This window comes from Gossypium raimondii, chromosome 1 (assembly GCF_025698545.1).
Source record: "Gossypium raimondii isolate GPD5lz chromosome 1, ASM2569854v1, whole genome shotgun sequence".
Lineage (NCBI taxonomy): Eukaryota > Viridiplantae > Streptophyta > Magnoliopsida > Malvales > Malvaceae > Gossypium > Gossypium raimondii.
In genome coordinates, this window is record NC_068565.1 from 41,845,196 (window position 1) to 41,866,428 (window position 21,233).

At 36.0% G+C, this 21,233-nt stretch overlaps 3 protein-coding genes across 4 annotated transcripts; 2 read left to right on the forward strand and 1 right to left on the reverse strand.

The window, feature by feature from the left end:
• The first annotated feature begins 5,697 nt into the window (after positions 1–5,697).
• LOC105785869 (hypothetical protein) lies at positions 5,698–14,159 on the forward strand. Its single transcript, XM_012612063.2, has 10 exons — positions 5,698–6,010; positions 6,173–7,793; positions 8,037–9,506; positions 9,684–10,048; positions 10,224–11,794; positions 12,091–12,526; positions 12,900–13,062; positions 13,205–13,308; positions 13,416–13,507; positions 13,588–14,159. The coding sequence occupies exons 1-10, from the start codon at positions 5,781–5,783 to the stop codon at positions 13,662–13,664; spliced, it is 6,129 nt and encodes a 2,042-aa protein (XP_012467517.1). The 5' UTR covers positions 5,698–5,780; the 3' UTR covers positions 13,665–14,159.
• A 917-nt stretch (positions 14,160–15,076) lies between these two features.
• LOC105785870 (hypothetical protein) lies at positions 15,077–15,469 on the forward strand. Its single transcript, XM_052622968.1, has one exon. The coding sequence runs from the start codon at positions 15,077–15,079 to the stop codon at positions 15,467–15,469; it is 393 nt and encodes a 130-aa protein (XP_052478928.1).
• Positions 15,470–17,584: 2,115 nt separating this feature from the next.
• LOC105785872 (triosephosphate isomerase, chloroplastic) lies at positions 17,585–21,233 on the reverse strand. Of its 2 annotated transcripts, none has more exons than XM_052633940.1 (9): positions 20,983–21,233; positions 20,614–20,640; positions 19,876–19,975; positions 19,478–19,601; positions 18,803–18,887; positions 18,557–18,689; positions 18,253–18,426; positions 18,059–18,141; positions 17,585–17,922 (listed from the first exon to the last, which is right to left on the reverse strand). In XM_052633940.1, the coding sequence occupies exons 1-9, from the start codon at positions 21,151–21,153 to the stop codon at positions 17,866–17,868; spliced, it is 954 nt and encodes a 317-aa protein (XP_052489900.1). In that variant the 5' UTR covers positions 21,154–21,233; the 3' UTR covers positions 17,585–17,865. The 2 variants fall into 2 exon arrangements, with proteins under 2 accessions (XP_052489900.1, XP_012467521.1); XM_012612067.2 differs by having other exon boundaries at positions 19,906–19,975; positions 20,983–21,231.

Genomic DNA, 21,233 nt, shown 5'->3' on the forward strand with positions numbered 1-21,233 from the left:
AAGTGTACTGAGAGGCTCTTAAGCCTAATATCTTGGCACTCATTTGCAAATTCTTATTTTGTGCCGCATTGCATTTACACCAAGTGTAGGGATGGGTGGGTTGATTTGATCCCACATGGAGTGTAGGGTTGGACGGAGATGGTGTGTAGAGGTTGGTTGGGTAGGACTTTGTTATGAATATTGCATGATCGCTCATCGACATTGTGATGGGCTAAGGCCCCTCTGCATATTTGATATTGTCTTGAGATGGGCTAAGGCCCAAATCATATCGATCATGAAAAAGGGCTTAGGCCAGATGCGTTAATCAGATATTGTGATATGCTATTGTTTATTTTATGTGGGATTACACACTAAGTTTTCGTAAACTTACCCCTTTTATTTAAATGTGCACATCTAATCCCCAGATCTAGACGGATCGGTGCGGCGGAGGACTCGGCGTGACCACGGTTTTTGACTTTCATGGTTTTTAACCCATATTTACGATAATTGGTTTTATTTCTATTCTATTTTTACTGGCTAAGTTTTTGGGTTATAATTGGACTTTCGGACTTTGGTTTTGGGTTTTAATTATCTTTACCTTATGGATTACAACTGCTAGTAGTAGGAAACCTCGATTTTTAAAAGAAACAAATGTTTTTCCTAAACGCACAATTTTTTAATCTATTTTAAAAGCTTCCGCAAATGAATAACATTTTGAAACTATCGATTAAATGAGCAACACAATTTTGGAACTAATAAGATATTAAGATAAAGAATTCAATGGAAATAGTTTTAACGCGACGACACGGTTTTTAAACACCCTATCATGTGACATTGCTAGATCCTACCATAACGTCTGGGCCGAGTTTAGGGTGTTACAATGCCAATGTTAAAAATAGAGGACTGATCATCGGTACTCTGAACCGACTAATCGATAAAGAAAGAGTTAGACATAACTCATTGACAAAAAAAGGTTCCAGGAAGGATAAATTGAGTGACAGATTTATCTGTCAAGACTATTCCTCTTTAAGAGGATTATATTGCAAGGTACTTGCCAAGAGCTAGTTCTATAGGGAACAATCAGATAAGAGGGATTGTAAACTCAAAAGGTCACTCAGGTGATAGTCTACTAGATATAATAGGTCCAAACGATTCCCAGGAGACTGACATGTTACACTTATAAGTATGGTATTGTAAACAAGGTGGATTACAAAGAAGTAAACTAATCACTATTCATTCCAAGTGGGATGAAACTGCTAGAGTGGCAAGGAACCTCAATAGTTATCCCAACAGATGGGATGTCAGTGAGTCCTTCAGGACTATGGTAAAAAAAGGAGTCTGCCATGGACTAACAGATTTGGAATGATCACCAAGGGGGACATACCCAAGGGCCATTAAGAGGGTAGGCCGAAGGACTACCTTATAAGAACATGGTGGAAAGAAGAATCCACACTAGGGATAAGTGGAAGAATGAATAGGAGTAAAGAAATGACAAATTCCGCAGAGATGGCGAGACATCTAAGGAACCATCAAGATTGATCGAAGGTTGATAGGATTGCTAGAAGAAATCGCATAATGATCTATCCGTCAATGGATGGGATTGGGAATAAATCAAAGCCACTAAGTCGGGTTAAGAGAAATTCTCTCGCACAAGCTGGGAGTCAATTGCATTCAGTTTCTTTTCTTTTACTACCCCTGCAAGACGAAGTCTAAGTATAACTAATCCAATTAGGAGACTCACTAAGTTATTTTGGGGCTTATCGATGCTTGACTTGTGGTTGCAGGATTCGTGGGATAAGGAAACTCGATGAGGGACCAAGCCAAAATGCGTTAGATCAATGATTATTGTCAGTAAAGTGCCAAGCACATAGGAAGAGGGAATCCATAGAGACTTCGCCATGGGGTCGAATATATTGTAACTATGTAGTTCCCTCAGAATCCAGAGTTGGGACAGTAAACTTAATTTTAAAATTTTTGTCTCTGTTGTAAAGTTTTTAAATAAATATGTAATAAAGTCTAATTTTAAAATAATGAGTTCTAAACCTGTATACGAACCCGGTTCAATGGTGACACTCCATACTCGAATTCGAAAATCGAGTTGGATAGGGGTGTTACAAATTTAGTGGTATTAAAGCACAATTTAGTCGATCCTTTGGACCTAAAAATTGAAAGGAATATCCTTTATATGCATGACGTTCGATCTGGCTAAGCCCCCTGAGTCCTTATTTTATTCAGTTATAGTGTGTTGAATGTATATATATATGTTCACTAAAATTGGCAAGCAGATACAAGATTAAAAGCAGACGAATTGGGGAAAAGGACATAAAGGAAATAAAAGTAAATACATTGATTGGAAACACAAGTGCTAGAGAAAACAAAATTTTATTAAAGGAAAGATATAACGAAAGTAAAGTATCATTATCCACCAAGTGAGTTGCCACCTCAAAGGTGTCTTCACCTCCTTTCGACTAAGTCTTCTGAAAGGAGTGGAAACAGTCATGCTTGATTTTTGAGAATAAGGATTAGGCGAGAGAGTTGTGGAGGAAGGTACGCTTGGATGTCGGATTTGGTATCAAGTGCAAACTCCTCAAGGGCTTAGGGGTTCCCCATTTTGCTAGTGTGCCTTTTCTAATAGGGTGCAGCTCCCACCAACCCTTTTTCTTTTGTACACCCACAGAAGGTTTGAATTTAGGCCTCCAAGGAGGGAGAGCATAGGTAAACCCCCAATTCTAATGGACAGGTTCCTATGAATAATTTTTTTAAAACAATCATTAATCATCAATCATTCATTCAAAACATGTTATTAATACTAAATCCAGATTAAATCAAGCTTATGAAAGCTCTAAAAACAATTCAAAACTAATTGGGGACTAATTTGAAACATTTTAGAAAAATATGGTAAAAATGAAAAATAAGGGTCACACGTCGTGTCACCAGGCTATGTAACTAACTATGGCCGTATGGACCTAATTGTATAACATTACAAATATTCACACAATCGTGTGGCTCGGTCGTATGTGAGAATAGGTACATAGTATTATATATATACAAGCCTAGATACATGTCATTTATATCAACTATAAAGTAAACTTTTTACCAACATTGTTTAAGTTGATCTTCGATTCTTCGGATGCTACTGGAACGACATACAGAATCCAACTACCTACGCACAGAAGAATTGACAATTATATTTTGTACAATTTTTATGCTCAGTGATGCTGATATCATATAAATCATTACATAAGTATTGAACATAAATTAATTGATAGAAATAAATTAAAAAATGATTATAAATATCATTAATAACAATGATTATAAATATCATTAATAACATCACAATAAAAGAAAATTATAATATTAATAAATTTTAATATTACGATATTGACAAACCGAATAAAAAAAGTTTTTTAATCAATTTCAAATTCGTGTGATTAATTTAATTCGCACAATATGGAAATTCAAATAAATTCAACTTTTGTTTTTACTTTTCTTTCAATTTAGACATTGCATTAAGGTTTAGACTCATTACCAGATATACGAATCTGTCACCCCGAGTTGTTCGGCAACGATAACTATTAAAGTAGCCCACGACCGTCTGAGAATTGGGGTTGCCCACGTCCCTTTGGGAATTGGGGCTAACAATAATAATAACTAACTAATTTGGCATTTCCTCCCTTGACCCTCTGGGAATTGAGGAGTTCTAAATCCTTTAATGTAAAGACTCTATAACATGTCAACTATATCCAATCTAGTCTAACTTAGTGAAACGAGGTAAAAACCAAATTTCATAATCCATTTCAATTCCATATTCATATAATTCTCATTTCAATTTCATTTCATGTTCAAATTACATATCGCCTAATGTAAAATTAGGCTTCCAATTCAAAACATATTAAACATTTTCTTGCTCATTCATCTAAAATCATAATACTCAAATCCAAATCATAACCATGAATTTGCCAATTTAATCATTTGAAAACATAGTCTTTCATCTCAAACATAATTTTATAAATATTAACTAAATCATTCAAACTCATCCAAAACTCATAAAAATAAAATAAATATAACTAGTCATAGTAAACTAAATATTATAAAACATTATGTAACGAAAATAAGATATTAGCACAAATTGAAGTTTCAATCACTTTACTCCTTTTTTTTCACCTTTCTCCTTCAAGATGCTCGCTTCGTTTTTAGCTACAATAGGAGCAATTCAATACAAAAAAAAATCATTTATCCATTATAATACTAAAACTAATAATAATAAACTTAAATATGCATGGTTAATCAAGTTGACAACTTAAGTTTCCTAGTCCGAAATTCGCATATCTTCCAACTCGATTATCTACTTTCAATTTTGTTTTCACCAAAATACTTACTGTTTCACAAACTATCGTTTAGCACTAATATTACACAAAGTGGCCAAGGTTCTCTACTTATCCTTCACCATGGCCAAATGTACCAAGCAAACTTTCCATCCATTTTTATTTCCTTTTCACACTTCTAATAAGCTAGAATTCATCTTCTGATCATTTTCTATCCAAAAATATACCTACTTCACTTAAGTTTTTTAAGCTTCCATTAATGTCCTTTAATGACAACTTTCAATATACTTGATAAAATAAAAAGTATTGGTACATATATGTAAAATAAACTTCAAAGATTTGAAATCTATGAAAAGTTTGAAGAAATATCATACCTTATGCTTGAATTTAAAGGAAAATAATGAAAGAATTTTTTCTTCCCCTTTAATTTTCTTAAAAGAAAGAAAGATGAGAAATATATTATCTTTCTCTCTTTTCTCTTTTATGTATTATAATATTAATTAATAAAATTATTAGTTATTAAAATATTATTATTTAATAAAAGTTTAGGAATAAATTAAATAAAATGTATTATAATAGGTAATGGTAAAATTGTCATCAAGTCTTTTCCATCAAAATAAAAATGGAATAGTTGCACTTTAGTTCCTATATTTTTCCAACTTATTTAATTTAGTCCCTAAACTTGATGCCGAATTTTTATTCTAACCACATGCTCCGACTAATAATTCTCTATGTTTTCATGTCTGACAGTTTCCTCCAAAAACGATTATAATTTCTTGTACTACTATTTATTTATAGATCACTTATTCAATGACTTCTATCATAAATATTCTTCTTCTTCTTCTTTTTAAAGTAGGGGTGTTACATTAGTAATTTTATTTAAAATGGGAATTTCATATTTTGGGACTTGAACTTGGTAATTGTTCCTATATTGGGGTCAAAACTTTTTTTTTGGTCCAAGTTAGGCCCTAAACTTGGCAAATGTTCCCACATTGGGACTTGAAAATTTTTTATCCAAATTAGTCCTTGAAAACCCTAAAGTTTAGCCCAATGTGAGAGCAATTATCAAGTTTAGACCTCAATACAGGAACAATTGTCAAGTTCAGGGTCTAACTTGGACAAAAAAATTCAAGCCCCAATGTGAAAAAAGTTGTCCAATTCAAGCTCTAATGTAGGAACAATTGCTAAATTTAAAACTCAACTTGAACAAAGAAAAAGTTTAGACCCCAATATGAGAAAAGTTACCAAGTTTAGGCCCTAAATATAATTTAACCCTAAAAAAATTGGCGGGTAATGCAAGCTAATTGCATTTGGCGTCCGGTCAAATTATTAAAACGCAGCGTACGTAGAACCGAAGCCAAAACCCTACAAAAATAGCAGGAAAACCCTTGTCCTAATATCTTTTTTCCGAATTAGTAGAAGCAACAAAACCAAGCTCCCTCACTCCTCTCCAGTAATCAACGGTTTCAAAAAAATATGGTTGATAAATCTGTGAAGTTAACAAAGAAAAACAAGAGGAAGTTTAACAGTTCCCAAGAAAAATCGAGTCTTAGAAAACGCCGCCGTAACGATTTGTTGATCAAGGAAGCAAAAGAATGTGAAAGCTCGGCGCGGACTGAACCGGAGCTGAATCCCAGTGAAGAACGCCCATGGAGAAATCTACAGTTAATTCTTTCCTTGCAAAACAAACAAACCGACCTTCAAAAGTTAGTATTTTAGTTTTTTTCCCTTTAGCATAAAAAAGTGAATTTGTTTGCTTCATTTATTCGGTTTATTTGTTATATTATCTCTTTCGCCTTTCCTTTTCATTTGAATCGAAATGGATATGCAAGATTTAATTTTGAGTAATGGAGTGTGTATTGGTGCAGAAAGGTAGAGCTGGCTTTTGATTTTGTTGATTCAGAAGAGAAAGAAGTAAGAAACGATGTGGATGGAGATGATGAAACGGTGAATATATCTCGAATGATTGTTTTTCTAAGTGATTGGATTCAGTCATTGTTAGTTTCTCCTCAAAAGACTGATAAAGTTGATGGAGTCGTTGACGCTTGTTTGGATTTTAGATGTTGGCGGATTTTTGAATTCTGTTTGAAGGAGTCTTTGAAATTGCATGTATCTTTGAATTTCTCTCGGAATTTATTAAGAGCAATTGGTTACATTGCAAGAAATGTTTTGTCTTTTGTTAGCGATCCATCTGTGTCTTCAAATGAATCAGTTTTTGCTGGTGAAGGGTTTGAATTGTATGGTGTAGTTCTTGATTGTGTTTCCTTGTTATTCTCATTCCAACATGGCTTGTCAAATGAAAATTTAGAGTTATGGATTTCCAATATTGACGTAGTGCTTCAGCTTGTTCACAAAATTCATGCTCAGAATCTTGGTGGTGGCAATATAGGTGCATTTGCCATGCAGTTTTCTTGTGTGGTTCTTGAGCCATTTGCCAAGTTTTTGAGGATTCACCCCACTCGGAAAAATGGGTTTCGTGATTTTGTAGACAAGCTTCTTGAGCCCTTGTTGCTTCTGCTAGATGTCTTGTATGGCTGTGTTAATGAGAACAATTCTTTCTTGACAAGGAACTTGTTGATGTTGGTTGAAGAAGTATTATCTCATGGGTTATTTCATCCAGTTCATATTGATGGATTTTTAGGCTTGCGCAGTGTGGAAAAGTATGCTCTGAAAATTGATGCAAAAGACTCAAATGTGGTCATTAAAAGTTATCACAGACATTTATTTGACAAACTAGAGAGCATGGTAAAGAAGAACATAGTATTGAGTGGTATTGGACGATTATTTCACTTGTTTGTTGCTCGAATTAAAAAGCAAAAAGGAGCTTCAGCTGCAGGGACTGCTGGAAAAGTTGGAGGTACTAGGTGCATGGAAGATGAGTTATCTGGTCATTTGTCTACAGATCCATCTCCAAGTAGTAGGGCAATTCCAGATAATAACTATAGATCTAGTACTTACAGTGCAGAAGCACGGAAGTCACTATTTGATTTTTTTGTTCAGCTTTTGGAGCCTCTCCTGCTTGAGATGGATGGCTACATGCAATCTAACTTGGCAGCTAGGGTCTCATTGGTAGATGTTCATTGCACACTGAAGTCCATTAATAGTTTAGTTGCCAGTTTTGTACATGGAAAAGTATATGTAAGAACAGAAGATATCTCAGAAGGAGCTTGTCTTAATTTCTTGAAGAAAGTTTATAATACAGTAATCTCATTTGCTGCGAAATTATTTGGCCTGTCAGAAATGGGTATAGATGGCAAGACACGGAAGGAAATGTTTCCTTTATTAGCCAAGGAGTTATTTCTTGCTGTAGGGCACTTCTTGGATATTGAATATGATGTTATTGGGAGTGATTTAATTAGCTTATGGCTCATGATACTTTCTTACTTGACCAGTCTCTCTTATTTAGATTTACCAGATCAATCCTTATTGATTTCGCCAATACTTGATCTTGGGTGCCAGCTGGTTAATCTTTATAGCGCACTTCGCCAGGTTAGTTTACATTTTTCAATATATGCACTTTCTAACTGTTGCAGTCTTGAATGACACTGTTAACTTGTAAACCATGTTGGACAGTGCTTATTTTCTTTCATGGGATTTAGGGGTATTATGTCATTTGATCGATTACTTCCCCTTTCTGTCTTTTTCACATTTCTTGTCCTTGAATAAATGGCTTAATCTTTCCTTTTCATTAAATGGATCAAATCCAATTCATAGACTTTGTAATTGATGTAGGTGAATAATTCTATTTTTACACTCTGCAAAGCAGTGAGACTTTTGATAACACACCACCAGGAAAGTGAAACGAGCTGCACCAGAGTTTTTGCATACTCAGCATCCTTATCTAATGAAGCAACTGCAGCATCAGTGGCAATTCTTTTAGGCTCACAAGAATTTAAATTGGCTGTTCACCATGCTATTAAATCCATACCAGAAGGGCAAGCGAGTGAACTTATTCAGCAATTAACTGCAGATGTATCAGAATCGATGGAATGGTTGAAAATTGGTTGCTCAGTAACTGATGGAAAAGAAATTGAAAGATTGCACGTAAGAGATTATGGCATGCTAAGCATTCACAAACAACTAGAACTCTTGGGAAGGGTGCTATCTGAAATTTATATGGTATTGCTAGACTCACTTTCAGTTACTGCAGGAAACTGCATTCTGCTTGGGCCTTCTATAAAGGAGCTAGTAAGTACTATTTATCCTTTCACTTGTAGTCTGGGAGAAAAATGCCTTGATGGTGTCAATGTGTTCCTGTTTTCTGCCATGGGAACAACTTCTGAGAATATGGTGGCTGAGAACGAAAAAGAAAAACATGGAATATCAATACAATGGATCTTTGTTTTCCTATTTCGACTGTACATGTCTTGCCGAAGCTTGTACAGGCAAGTCATTAGCCTTACACCTCCCAGCACATCACGGAAATTGTCATTGGCAATGGGGGATGCATTCACAGCGTATACTGGTAGGGATTGGATGGAGAAATCAGATTGGACTGATGACGGCTACTTTTCTTGGATTATTAATCCTTCACTGTCTCTTCTTGATCTTATACATCACATAACAGACACATACATTAAAGACAACATTGAAGATTGCTGTCCACTGATTTATGTACTGCATATTATGGCTCTCCAAAGGCTAGTGGATTTAAGCAGGCATAGATGCTCTCTTGAGTATTTATTAGAGCAGAATGAGAAGCTGATGCAGGTTCAAAAGTTTGATGATGCTGATTTGTCATGTTATAGCAAAAAAGACAGAAAGTTGAAAAGACGCATCTTAGTTTTGGAGCAAGAGGCAGTGCAGCTTGCTGATTTTGTGCTGGGATACCTTTCATTAGTAGCTAATAATCACTCATCAATCCTCTCCTCTGATGACACATCTTGTGAGAAAATGGCGCATGAAAGTGATAAATGGGATTTTGGTATTTGTTCTGTGAACAATAAGTCGTTGCCGATTGCAATTTGGTGGATTATTTGCCAAAATATTGATATTTTATGCATTTATGCTGATGCTAAAAAGTTAAAAAAGAAGTTTAAAACATTCCTCACTCTTTTGATCCAGACTTCCCTTCCTTGTTTATCAAAAAGCTTTCAGCAGGTTGAAAAGCATAAAATTGAAAAAGATGGTCAGCCAAAGAAAATAAGTTTGTATCAGATTTCACAAGGTCTTCTAAAAGATTCCACTCTCTATGATCATAAAGTAAGATAATAAGTTCATAAATATTCTCTCTTTCTTGCACTTCCATTTCATTTGTCGCATTTATTCTCTTCGCGCTTTTACACATTCCATCTGTAATTTTCTTATGCTTGCATGGTAGTGATCTGAAATTTTCATGGAGATTATTTTGTGACATGATGCTCACTCCTGGTTTATTAGTTTGTTCGCAGGAATTTGTCATCAAGGTTTTGTCATGCATTGGAGAATTTGGCGCTGTTACTGTTTGGCGATTCATCAGTTAGTGACAGGAATTTTAATTCATTTCCTGTTTGGTCAGAGGTTTTAAGCACACTTGATAACTCACCTGCGGTTGTTTCTGGTAGAAGATATGTTAAGCATGATTCACCTACAAGATCAATTTCAAATTCATGCAATGAGCAATCTTCTATGAATCCAACAGCCCTTCCTTTCAAAACTGTGAAAGATTGTAAGAGTTTGCTTAATCTTCTATGTTGGATGCCAAAAGGATTTTTGAGTTCAAAATCATTCTCCAAGCTAGCCACATGTGTCGTCCACCTTGACCAGTGAGCCCTCTATATCTTGTTTGAATCTATGTTAGACAGCTGGCCTTCCTCTCCCTCCTTTTCTGATTTGAAATAATGTGTATTAATAATGTAATGCATAGTTTGCAATCATACACTACTGATGCATTTACACTTATTATGAAGTCTCCATTGACAAGAGTCTTAATATTTTCAGGCTTGTAGTTGCAGAGCTTTTACACTGTCAAGGAACACTGTCTTCATATGGTTGTGAGCTTTTCCAATTGTTTGTCACTTGTCGGAGGACATTGAAAAATATTATTATGGCATTGTGTGAGGAGAATATAGAAGCTAGTCTGTCTTCACTTCTTTCAGTTGCTGAGGGTTCATATTTTATCACATGGCTTTTCAAGTCAGTATCTGCTGTGACTGAACTCCTAGACACAATGTCGGAGGACTGTATTTCTGAGTACAAAAATAAGAAATTCTCATTGATGGATCACACATCTTATGTCTTCTTTGCTATAAGCAAATATCAATTTAGTCAGGCTGTTGATTTCATTGGAAATTCTGAGCAACCCTGTAAACATTTTTCTGGTTTTGTCAGTGATCAAAGTATTTTAAATGAACCTCTTTTGCGCTTCAATAACTTGAAAGATAGTGAAGCCTTGAAAAGTTTGTCTATTATTGCTGAGAGTTTAAAGGAACAGGCAGAGAGCTTACTTTCTTCTTTGAAAGAAGCCCTTGGTATTGCACAAGTAGGAATTGAGAAAGAAGCTGAAAATATTAATAAAATGTCTTTCTTGGTTTCTTGCTTTGGTGGGTTTTTATGGGGCTTAGCATCTGCCTTGAATCAGTTGGGCGAAAAATGTGGGGAGCTAAAGACAAAATTGTCACGATGGAAAAGTGAGCCTCTCTCGAAAATAAAACTCTGCACAAATGTGTTTGTTGATCTTATTAGTGATGTCTTACACATGTTCCTTGAGAATGGCCAACAGCAAAGAAGTGATTCTGATTCTCAAAGTTCTGACAAGTTTGATTACAGAAGGGATTCTCTGGTTTTTAATGATTTAGTTGTGCTTCCTTGTCTAAATAAGCATTTGCTGCTAGGGTTGCTAAAGGGTGATCATCCTGATAGAGCAGTTTTACTTAGGCAGCTATTAATTACTTATTCTGCTATTCTAAGGCTAAATTTGCGTGTTGGTGGTCCTCTCTTGTCATCAGGCATGGCACCTCTCATAATTGACATGTCACAATTCTTGTTGTTGGAGTTGGTAAACTCAGTTCAAAGCCCGCCACCATTTACTTTTGTTTGGTTAGATGGTGCAGTTAAGTATTTGGAAGAAGTCGGGAGTCACTTTCCGTTCACTGATTCTGCCTTGAATGAAAATGTATATGGCAAGCTAATAGAATTGCATTTAAGGGGCATAGGAAAATGCATATCTTTACAAGGAAAAAGAGCTACTTTGGAATCTCATGAGCGAGAATCAAGTTCTAAGATACTCCATGATGATACTGGTTTATCCGAGTCATTTCTTTCTCATGGCTCACATTGCGTAGATGAATTCAAAGCTAGGTTGAGGAGGTCATTCAGTGTGTTCATTAAGAATTCGTCAGAGTTGCAACTAATGTCAACAATAGAGGCTATCGAGAAAGCATTGGTGGGAGTACAAGGAGCTCATGCAAGGATATATGAAATAACCGCTGGAAGTGCCAATGGTGGCATGGTCTCCTCAACTGTTGCGGGTGGCATTGACTGCTTGGATCTACTTCTTGAGCATGGTTCAGGTATTATGTCTGCCTATCTATTATGGTCATTGTAGTAAACATAAGACATAAATTATGTCACTTGTAGCCTTCACTGCATCTGCAGAAAAGTTAAATTTTCTTTTTATGTTAGATTTGGATAACTTCTGGTTTTGTTAGAGAATACCACTTCTGCTTCATCTTTCATCAACCATGTATAGTTATGAATCTCAAAATTTAGACAGAAGTTTTCACTTAACAATGTCTGTATCCCTTTAACAGCATGTTCTCTTTTACTTGGTTGAACTTATTTGATGGTGCCATGTCTTGCTTTGTAGGACGCAAATGTTTGAGTGTGATTAAAAGACACATTAGAGGCTTTGTTGCTGCTCTATTCAATATAATCCTGCACTTGCAGAGTCCATTAATATTCTACAGAAAATCTGTGAGTAATGAAGGTGACAGAAACCTTGATCCGGGATCTGTTGTTCTTATGTGTATTGAGGTATTGACCAGAGTTTCTGGAAAACATGCTCTGTTTCAACTGGATCTGTGCCACATAGGGCAGTCTTTGCGTATCCCTGGTGCACTTTTTCAAGATTTCCATCAACTAAGGATTTCTGAAGGACCAATATCAAGTAACACATTTTTGGATGAACAAAATCACAATTCCACTGTAAGCATCGAATATCATGTTCTGGACCAACAGTTCTCTATAAACCTCTTTGCTGCTTGTTGCCGATTATTGTACACCATTCTGAAACATCACAAGAGGTATGTGTCAATTTGTGTTTCTTTGTTTACTCCGTAAAAAGTCCCCCTGCCCTTCTGCTTTCTTTGGTTGTTGCAGTTCGAAATCATAAATAGAATCCAAAGGCAAACGTAGGATAAAAGAATAGAAAAAGGAAAAGGGAGGCTGCTATGGACTTTTTAGGTTCACCTTTTTAGATGGATACGGGAATACCTTTAATGCTTTTCTTGTTTCGGAATATTTTCTCCCAAGTTGCCTTGGTTTGTTAATGTGCATGTTAGACTGCTCTTACATGTATTTTGTGTTTCTCGATTTTCTTACCTGTTCTTATTTTTCCCTAATCCCTTATTGCATGAAGATTCATATGCTAATATTTTTTTTCCTGCTAATTTCAAGTGAATGTGAACGGTGCATTGCGGTGCTTGAAGAATCTGTTTCCCTTCTTCTTCATTGTTTGGAGACAGTGGGTGCTGATCTAGTGGTCCGAAAAGGTTATTTTTCATGGGAAATACAAGAGGGAGTGAAATGTGCTGGTTTTCTCCGAAGAATCTATGAAGAGGTATGACAGTATATATCACATCCGCAACTGTTTCATGTAACTAGTGCATATATTTCTGACGATGGTCTAGTTTGACATGTGCATTACATGGATAAGAACCCCTGCTATTCTGACGTTTGACACTCATTGTTAACTTTTACAGATAAGGCAGCAGAAAGATGTCTTTGCAGGGCACTGTTACAAGTTCTTGTCAACCTACATATGGGTTTTTTCAGGATATGGTCCCCATAAAACTGGCATTAGAAGGTGGTAGTCAGTGCTGCTTACTATTTTATATGATCATATTTATACATCTTATCCTATGCTAAATATAAAGAAAACCAATTTCCCCTATATTTTCAATAAATTTGCAGGGAGATAGATGAAGCTCTAAAACCAGGTGTATATGCATTAATAGATGCTTGCTCAGCTAATGATCTTCAATATCTTCATACAGTATTTGGAGGTAAGCCATCTTGATTTACCCTTATCTTAAAAGCACGACTGTCTTAAAACTTTTTCATTCATCTATGCATAATTTTGCAGAGGGTCCTTGTAGAAACACTTTGGCCAGTTTGCAACGTGATTACAAACTGAATTTCCAGTACGAGGGGAAAGTCTGATCTCAGCCATTTACTGTGGTAGGTTATATCGGCAAGTCATCAATTTTGTCCACTTTTAACTCATCTTAGTTACAAGGAAACGAACTTTTTAGAGAGCATCATGTTATTGTACAGTTTTCGCGAAAACTGATAAGCTTGGTGATCCCATTTGGGTTCTTAATATAAGGGATAAAGTCCAGACATTTGGTCCGAGAAAGGCCAACTTATCCATATAAGATTAGTCGGATTGGGTAGAACCAAGAGGAATAATTCATGTCTTTTGTCATATTGGATTTCAAATGCTTTAGAGCTTACCAGATGATTGTAGAAATTGGTGTATTGTGGGTTTCTCTAGTTTATTATTTTATTTTTAGGAGGGAAATTAAGGAGCATGGATGATGGATCGTCTCTGACGTTTCCGAGGCAGCTAGCTTGGGGAAGGTCGGTTGTTTCGTTCATGAGCTTGTTGTATAAATACTAAAATTTCATTTTTATATTTATTTTTCACCGTCGTCATGGGCATGTTAGGAACTCATCCCTTGGGTGGGTCTGCCGACATGTGGCCCATATTTGGTAAAAAAAACACCTTTATGGTCCCTGAATAAATTGGTCTCTAAAAAAATTAAAATAATTTAATCATTATCAATTTCAAAAGTAAGTAAAAAAGGACAATCACAACATTAATAATTGGTCTTGATTTAATAAATTTAGCTTACAGTATTTATATAAAATATATAAACATTGAGAGTTAAGTTATTATACCAATTAAAAGTAGTTATAATTGACAAAGGAAGGTGATTAGTTGTCCTTAATTATTTAATTTCAAAATGGATAGGGATTATGTCAGAAGAGGTGGTTTTACCCCATATTTCTAACATGACTATAGTTAAGAGTAATTGAAAAATGGAAGTGTTGGATTCTTATTATTCATGAATAAGATTGAGATTGATGCCCTAGTTCCAACTTAAAAAACATTGTCCGTTAGCTCCATCTAAAAGCTTTTAGTGATCACTATATTATTCTGAGATTCCTTCACGCCTATCTATTTGCTCATATGGAGATCATAATAAGATGTTTATAATCACCAACGAAAGCTAATTGCTAATTTTTAGAGGAGGATCAACCATAAAACACATTCCGAGGTGCTTGTGTTGTGAAGTGTAGCATTGAGCATCCCCCCCGGCCACTCCCCTTCTCTTCGTTCAATGTTAGTACTATCTATCTTAGTATATTATACATCATTCTTGTAATGCAAACCATCCCCAGACCAGGCAAGCCAGCTACATATTCCAAGAATTAACCTTTTTCTTCCGTATGCTTACAACTGCAGTCAGACTGATTTTTTCACTAGGAACCAAATCAACAAATGTTTTTACTATAAATAGAGTCTTTAATTCACATACTAGAAAATGCCCTAAACCTATACCTCTTTTATGGTCCATCATATTAGAAGTAGAGGTGACTCCATCTTGGATTCATTCTCTTTAACTCCTCTGCCTTATCCTGTTCTGCTAATCCTTTCTCTCACATCTGTATTTCTCGGAAAATCAAGTTACCTTAACTACGAATCGGCTGTGGAATCTGCCGACCAGCAAATGAGTTGGGTACTTTTCGCCACACCAGTCGTGTTAATACTCTTGGCACGATGGCTCTCCTCTATGGAAGTCTCTGGTATGCTGTTTGGGTTATCACCCTGGGAACGTATCCGCCGGACTCACCATCACCCTTCTGAAGGTACCTCACCCTGGGCGGTGGCTGCTTTCATTGTGTTGCTGTTAGTCCTGTTGCAGTACCAGTCCATTTTTCGTGAGAGCTGGCTGGTATGATCTTTATATATGTGTGTGTGTGTGGTACTATAGTTTGAAAAAACTGTGTTGGAATTTCTCTTCTTTAACAGGGTTTTGCCTTGTTAGATCCAACACAATATGTATGCTAGCAACAGTTCTAAATAATACTGCAAAATTTAGGAAAACAAGTTTCTGTAAGACTTGGAATGGATTTTGCTTCATAGAGATGTAGTTTTCCATGGTTAAAACTTAAAAAGTAGTTAACAAAATATTAATACAGTAGAATTCTTCTCATCATTTATATGTTTGTCTGCACAGAGATGGTTTCTCCCAAAAATTCGGTGACAGCCCCATAGAGGTGCTCATGGGCCGGGCCAGGCCGGGTTCGGGCCGGGGCCATAAAAAATTTTGGCCCGGGTCCTAGGACCGGGCTCGGCCCGGCCCGAAATATGGGCCTAAGATTTTGCCCAGGTCTGGCCCGGGAAAAATCATAAGCCCAGGCCTGCCCGCCCATTTTATTTTAAAATTTTAAAAATTAAAAAAGTATTTTAAAAATATTTTAAAATTAAAAAATTAAAAAAATATTTTAAAATATTTTAAAATTAAAAAAATTTAAAAAAATATTTTAAAATTTAAAAAAATTAAAAAAATATGTAAAAAATATTTTAAATTTTAAAAAATAAATATATTTATTATATCGGGCCGGGGCCGGGCCGAAAAAGTGGTGCCCGAGGCCCGGCCCGTTTTCTAAACGGGCCTCGTTTTTTTGCCCAAGCCCATATTTTGGGCCTATATTTTTACCCAAACCCTCTCATATTTCGGGCGGGCCGTCGGGCCGGGCTGCCCGGCCCATGAGCACCTCTACAGCTCCATCTATGATGGGGACTAGTTCAAATTGGTTCTCTTGTACTATTATACTAATGATTTAGTCTATTTACTAGTAAAAAGAAACAAATAAGACCATTTTAAAAATAAAAATAAAAAGTTATTTATCATTTAACAGAAGTAATAATATTTTTAAATTTTGCAAATGAAATGTTTTGTTCAATTTAGTTGAACTGCAAACTAAAATTTAATGTACGGATTGGCGCTCATAAAAGTAACCTTGAAGCTTATGTTGTTTGGGTTTATAGGAAAAAGAAAAATCCTGAAATGAGTTGAGTGTTAGTTTTGTCGTAATTGATCAAGGTTTAGGTACTATTGCGTGTACTATCTTCTCCCAAGCAAACCAAATCCTGCATCCTGGGCTTGAATGAAAGGCAAGGAAACCTTTTTACTAATGAAGTTGTGGAATTGAAATCGCTTACGACTTGTTAATGTGCCTAAAGACAAGTTACCTGTTAACTTACGAATCAAGCAGTGGTAATCATTAGTCAAGTTGATCAAACTAACAATGATGATAAAAACATAGGGCCAGGCAAAAGCACTGTTAAGTTTTGTTTTCTTCCAAGTTCAAGGACAAAAACACACTTTATCACCTGTCTGTCTGGTCCCAAAGCCTTTAGCCATTTTGAGTTCTGTTTTGTTTTTGACAAGTTGGAGTCAAACTCATTTGACGGAGGTATTTGTTTACTTAACTTCCAAAATCAAGGCCAATTCAAAAGTGGCACCCTCCAAATTCAACGTTTATTTCCTAACCTTTATCTGGGAAAAGAATCCCAGTGTTAAGTTTGCATCTGTGGACCAAATGAAACGTCGTTTTAATATTTTGAAGCCTTTGTATAGGGTTTTAGAGTCATGTCATGAGACACGAGCTGTTTGTCTTTAAGCCTTTGATGTCAGCAACATCCAATCAATCTAACCTACCGGTGGCCGAGTGGTCCAGTGTTTTATCAACCCATCAATATCCATCCCAACTGCTCCTATCCTTGCCTCTCAAAACAAATTTCCTCCTTTTTTAAGCCTTTGTGATCATAACATGACTAAATTTGGGATATATCCTCCAAAAAAATCTCCTGAGTATCGGATACATACTCGCATCCAACGCCAACACAGGTTACAACATAACAATAAATGGTCATTGAGGTTTCGGTAGTCAAATCCCCTGTAATTTCCCAGTATTTCCATCTTTCTCGAGACTAGAATTTGATATCATATGTTGCAGAAAAAAGGGCATCTTTCCCTGGGTTCAATCCAGAATTTCAAACCACCAAATGAGTAAACGAAGTTTAGATTAGCGAATGAGAATCAAACATTAAGCAGGCACTCTCATCATTGTCAGTGAATTAGCTATATTTCCCACAGCAGTTTAAAGAAATTGAACTATAGCACGAGAACGAACATATTTTTTCCTGTTATTTTGGGGAAAAGGAACTCAATAAGCAATCAAAACCCCATTGGATAACACTGTAACTCATACATCACCATGAAGCTTCAACTTGAAACAGCTTCTCTTCGTCCTTTTATTCATTTACCTGAATCCACCTTATATATATTTAAGCAGCAACCTTTTTGGTTGTTACAGAGTTGACAATTGTAGCAAACTCAGGCCCCTGCACCATCAAGATTAGAATGAAATCATCAGCACTCCCCCAGTTGATTGATATTCGGTATCCTGACCACTCTTCTAACTAGACAGTTGCATTTTATCAATACCATTACGAAACAGAGTGATTAGTGGGAATATACCTTCAAAGAAGCACCACCAACAAGAAATCCATCAATATCTTCTTCTTTTGCAAGCTCACCACAGTTGCTTCCATTCACGGACCCTGCAAAAGAGATGTAGAGAGTCATTATTTTGCGCTTTTAGATGCCACTTGTATGGGAATGGCATGATAATTTAAACAAAACATAGAAGGATGACATAGCATCCCAACTACCTCCATATATGATACGCGTTTTAGATGCCACTTCCTCAGAAACATTCTTTTTAAGCCAATCACGGACAGCTACATGTACCTCCTGAGCTTGCTGGGGTGTAGCCACCTTACCAGTCCCAATGGCCCATACTGGCTCATAAGCAATAACTATATTGTCCCAACTGGGTACAACATCTGCAAATGATGGAATCATTGGGATTAGGTCACAGCGCTTCCATCTTCAGTCTTTGCAAGATATCCTAGAATGATATTTCATGAGGAAAGAAAAAAACAGAAACCAAAAAGTGTAGCCCAAGCAAAATACCAGCAAAAGCCTTCAGTTGCTGGAAGCATACATCAAAAGTTTTCCCTGCTTCTCTTTCTTCTAATAGTTCACCGATACAAGCTATCACTCCAAGACCCTCATTTAGAGCAAAAGCAGCTTTCTTTCCTATAAACTGGAGAAAATAAATCTTCAGTCAGTACTAAATACTTTAATATTTTGCATTTATAACCACAAACAACTATGCCCTCTGACTCCTTTGAAGAACAAAAGTGCCAAAACTTTTACCTGATCATCTTCACCAATAACATGTCTGCGTTCAGAATGCCCAAGAATGACCCATTTGCAGCCAATATCTTTCAGTTGCTCGACACTACAGGAAGAATCAGATGAATCATATAAAAGACAGAATACAATAACTCAACCAAGCCAGCTGACATGTGAAAGACCAAATACCCACAACTGCAAAAAATTGAAGGTCAGCAAACAGCTTCCACTCTGTTTTCGAAACTGATCAAATAGAAAAACAGATGCTAAGTTGTCTGAATCTTAGGATCTTATCAACACTACCACACCTTACGCCAAGCAATGGATTGAGAAAGAGATACGAGACAGGAACAGACACTTCTGTGTTAGTTTTCCCATGAAATCAATAGAAGTAGTTGCACTAAGGGAGATAAAATGCATACTTAACAATGATCTGAACTAAATAATTTGAAAATTATCCACCAGCAAAAACAAATATTCCACTAGTATCAAGGCAACAAATTAAACTCATTGAGACATCATGGGAAGTAATTAAAGTCCTGTATATTTTTAAACATGTTTCTAATGGTAGGCTAAATGAAAAAATGATGCGGTTTTATTTTCCCAAGAAGGGTAAAAAGCCAATATTATAATGTTAAAGGCTACAAAATTATGAAGAATTAAGATGTTTTGTGCACAAAGCCAAAGTTAGCTAACCTGATTTCTCCCGTGAAAGCCCCACCTTTTCCAATCCAAGAGTTCTGAGCAGATACCTCAATCCGATCAGTTAATGAAGAAGTCACCTGATCAAGATAGACAAAGGGAGGTGCCACAACAACATCTGTTCGACAAACGGGAATATCAGAAATCTTCATAATATTTAACATGATATCAGTGAACCTAATGAATATAAAACTACATGGCATCTAAAATGCAATAAGCAAGTCTAGTTAAAAGAATCAAGAAACATCATACAAATTGCTTCCAAGAAAGCACGAGTAGCATTTGTCTAGGAGTAGAAAAGCATATGAACAATGATAAAAAGTTTGCAAATCTTTTAGCCACGAGCCAATATAAACCCCAAGCCTAATTCCATAATAGATTTAACATCTCACATGGATTGAAAAATAAAGGCTGTAAAATACCAACATCACTCTCCAACTTTGCGCTGTTCAGGTCAGAAACAAGCTTCGTGATGGAGTCTTTTGTTCCATTCTACAAGAACAAAATGCACGTCATCAATAAGGGAAAATAAACAAGAGAATGAATGTCATAGATATGCAACTGTTGCTACATACGAATAGAGCCCAACAATTACAGTGTGAAACCGTACTGACAGGAAAAAAACACAAAAAATGTAATAACAAAATGAGTTAGAGTGCATGACAATCTCAAAGAACCTCAATATACAAAGAGACAGGTTTATTCCATTGGAAGATGTACAAAATTAACAATAAAAATAGAGCATTTTGATATACAGTAATAGAATGGCAAAAATGAAAATGAGGAGAGGGAGCGAAAAGAAAAGAAATCTGAACCGACATGAAAACACAACATTTGATTCAAAATTGAAAAAGTCTACAAAGCTAGGGACACAACAAACTTAAGAGACAAGTATTAGCTTGGAAGAAGATTCCACATCAATAAGCACAAAAAACTTTAAAGGAAGACCAAAAACCAAATCGAAAAAACACTTCAAAAGTGTTGGTGCGGTAACACGTAGGTACGAACAAACATAAAACAGAGCCACGCATGATATTTGACACAAACCACTGAGATTGGAAGCAAACCAAGAATGGACATAGAGATTAGAGAAGATAGACAACATAATATCTGAGATAAAGGGTTCTTACACATTTCCAGTTACCCCCAACAAAGAACTGCAAGTAAAAGGAAAAAGATTCGTTAATAAACACCGAGAAAGAGGAAAAAAGGACTATTATTAAATCTACTACCGCAGAAGTTAGCAAACTGCATTTAGAAGAAAGAAACTAAACAGTTTATTCCACCCTTTCTAGTTTCAATAGCAATCCATCTATACTACATTTAACTCCTCAAATTGCTGTCACGAGTCAATCAACCACCAATTCAGTTGAAAAATGACTGAAAAAATCATTGTTTACCGTTTCAACTAAAACATCATAGGAGACTTCTTATATGTTCTACATTTAATTTCCTGAAAACGGAAGAAAGATTTACATAAAAACAATAGTGGAGGATACCTTCCCAGAGCCGGACATGGCAATAACAGCTCTGCAAGGTTTAGGAGAAGAAGGGAGACGGAGTTGAGAGCCGAAGTGTTGAAGGAAAGATTGAGATGGTGCATTGTGTAAGTTGGGAGATGATCGGCGAAGCCCACTGAAGTGAGGGCAATATGTAGATACCATTGACATATCTAATCGGAGCTGTTTCTTGAGTTCTTCGGTGGTGCTGGGTGTAGGTAAGGCGAGGAACTTTTCCTGGGTTTAATTTT

Excerpts from the sequence above, each read along its gene's own strand:
- LOC105785869 (XM_012612063.2), top strand. The coding sequence starts at position 5,781 with ATGGTTGATAAATCTGTGAAGTTAACAAAGAAAAACAAGAGGAAGTTT. Across the intron at positions 7,794-8,036 it reads TTTATAGCGCACTTCGCCAG|GTGAATAATTCTATTTTTAC; the intron begins GTTAGTTTACAT and ends TAATTGATGTAG. Across the intron at positions 12,527-12,899 it reads ATTCTGAAACATCACAAGAG|TGAATGTGAACGGTGCATTG; the intron begins GTATGTGTCAAT and ends GCTAATTTCAAG.
- LOC105785870 (XM_052622968.1), top strand. The coding sequence starts at position 15,077 with ATGGTCCATCATATTAGAAGTAGAGGTGACTCCATCTTGGATTCATTC.
- LOC105785872 (XM_052633940.1), bottom strand. The coding sequence starts at position 21,153 with ATGTCAATGGTATCTACATATTGCCCTCACTTCAGTGGGCTTCGCCGA. Across the intron at positions 19,976-20,613 it reads TTGGGGGTAACTGGAAATGT|AATGGAACAAAAGACTCCAT; the intron begins GTAAGAACCCTT and ends TTGTTCTTGTAG. Across the intron at positions 17,923-18,058 it reads TTGGTGGTGCTTCTTTGAAG|GGGCCTGAGTTTGCTACAAT; the intron begins GTATATTCCCAC and ends TTGATGGTGCAG.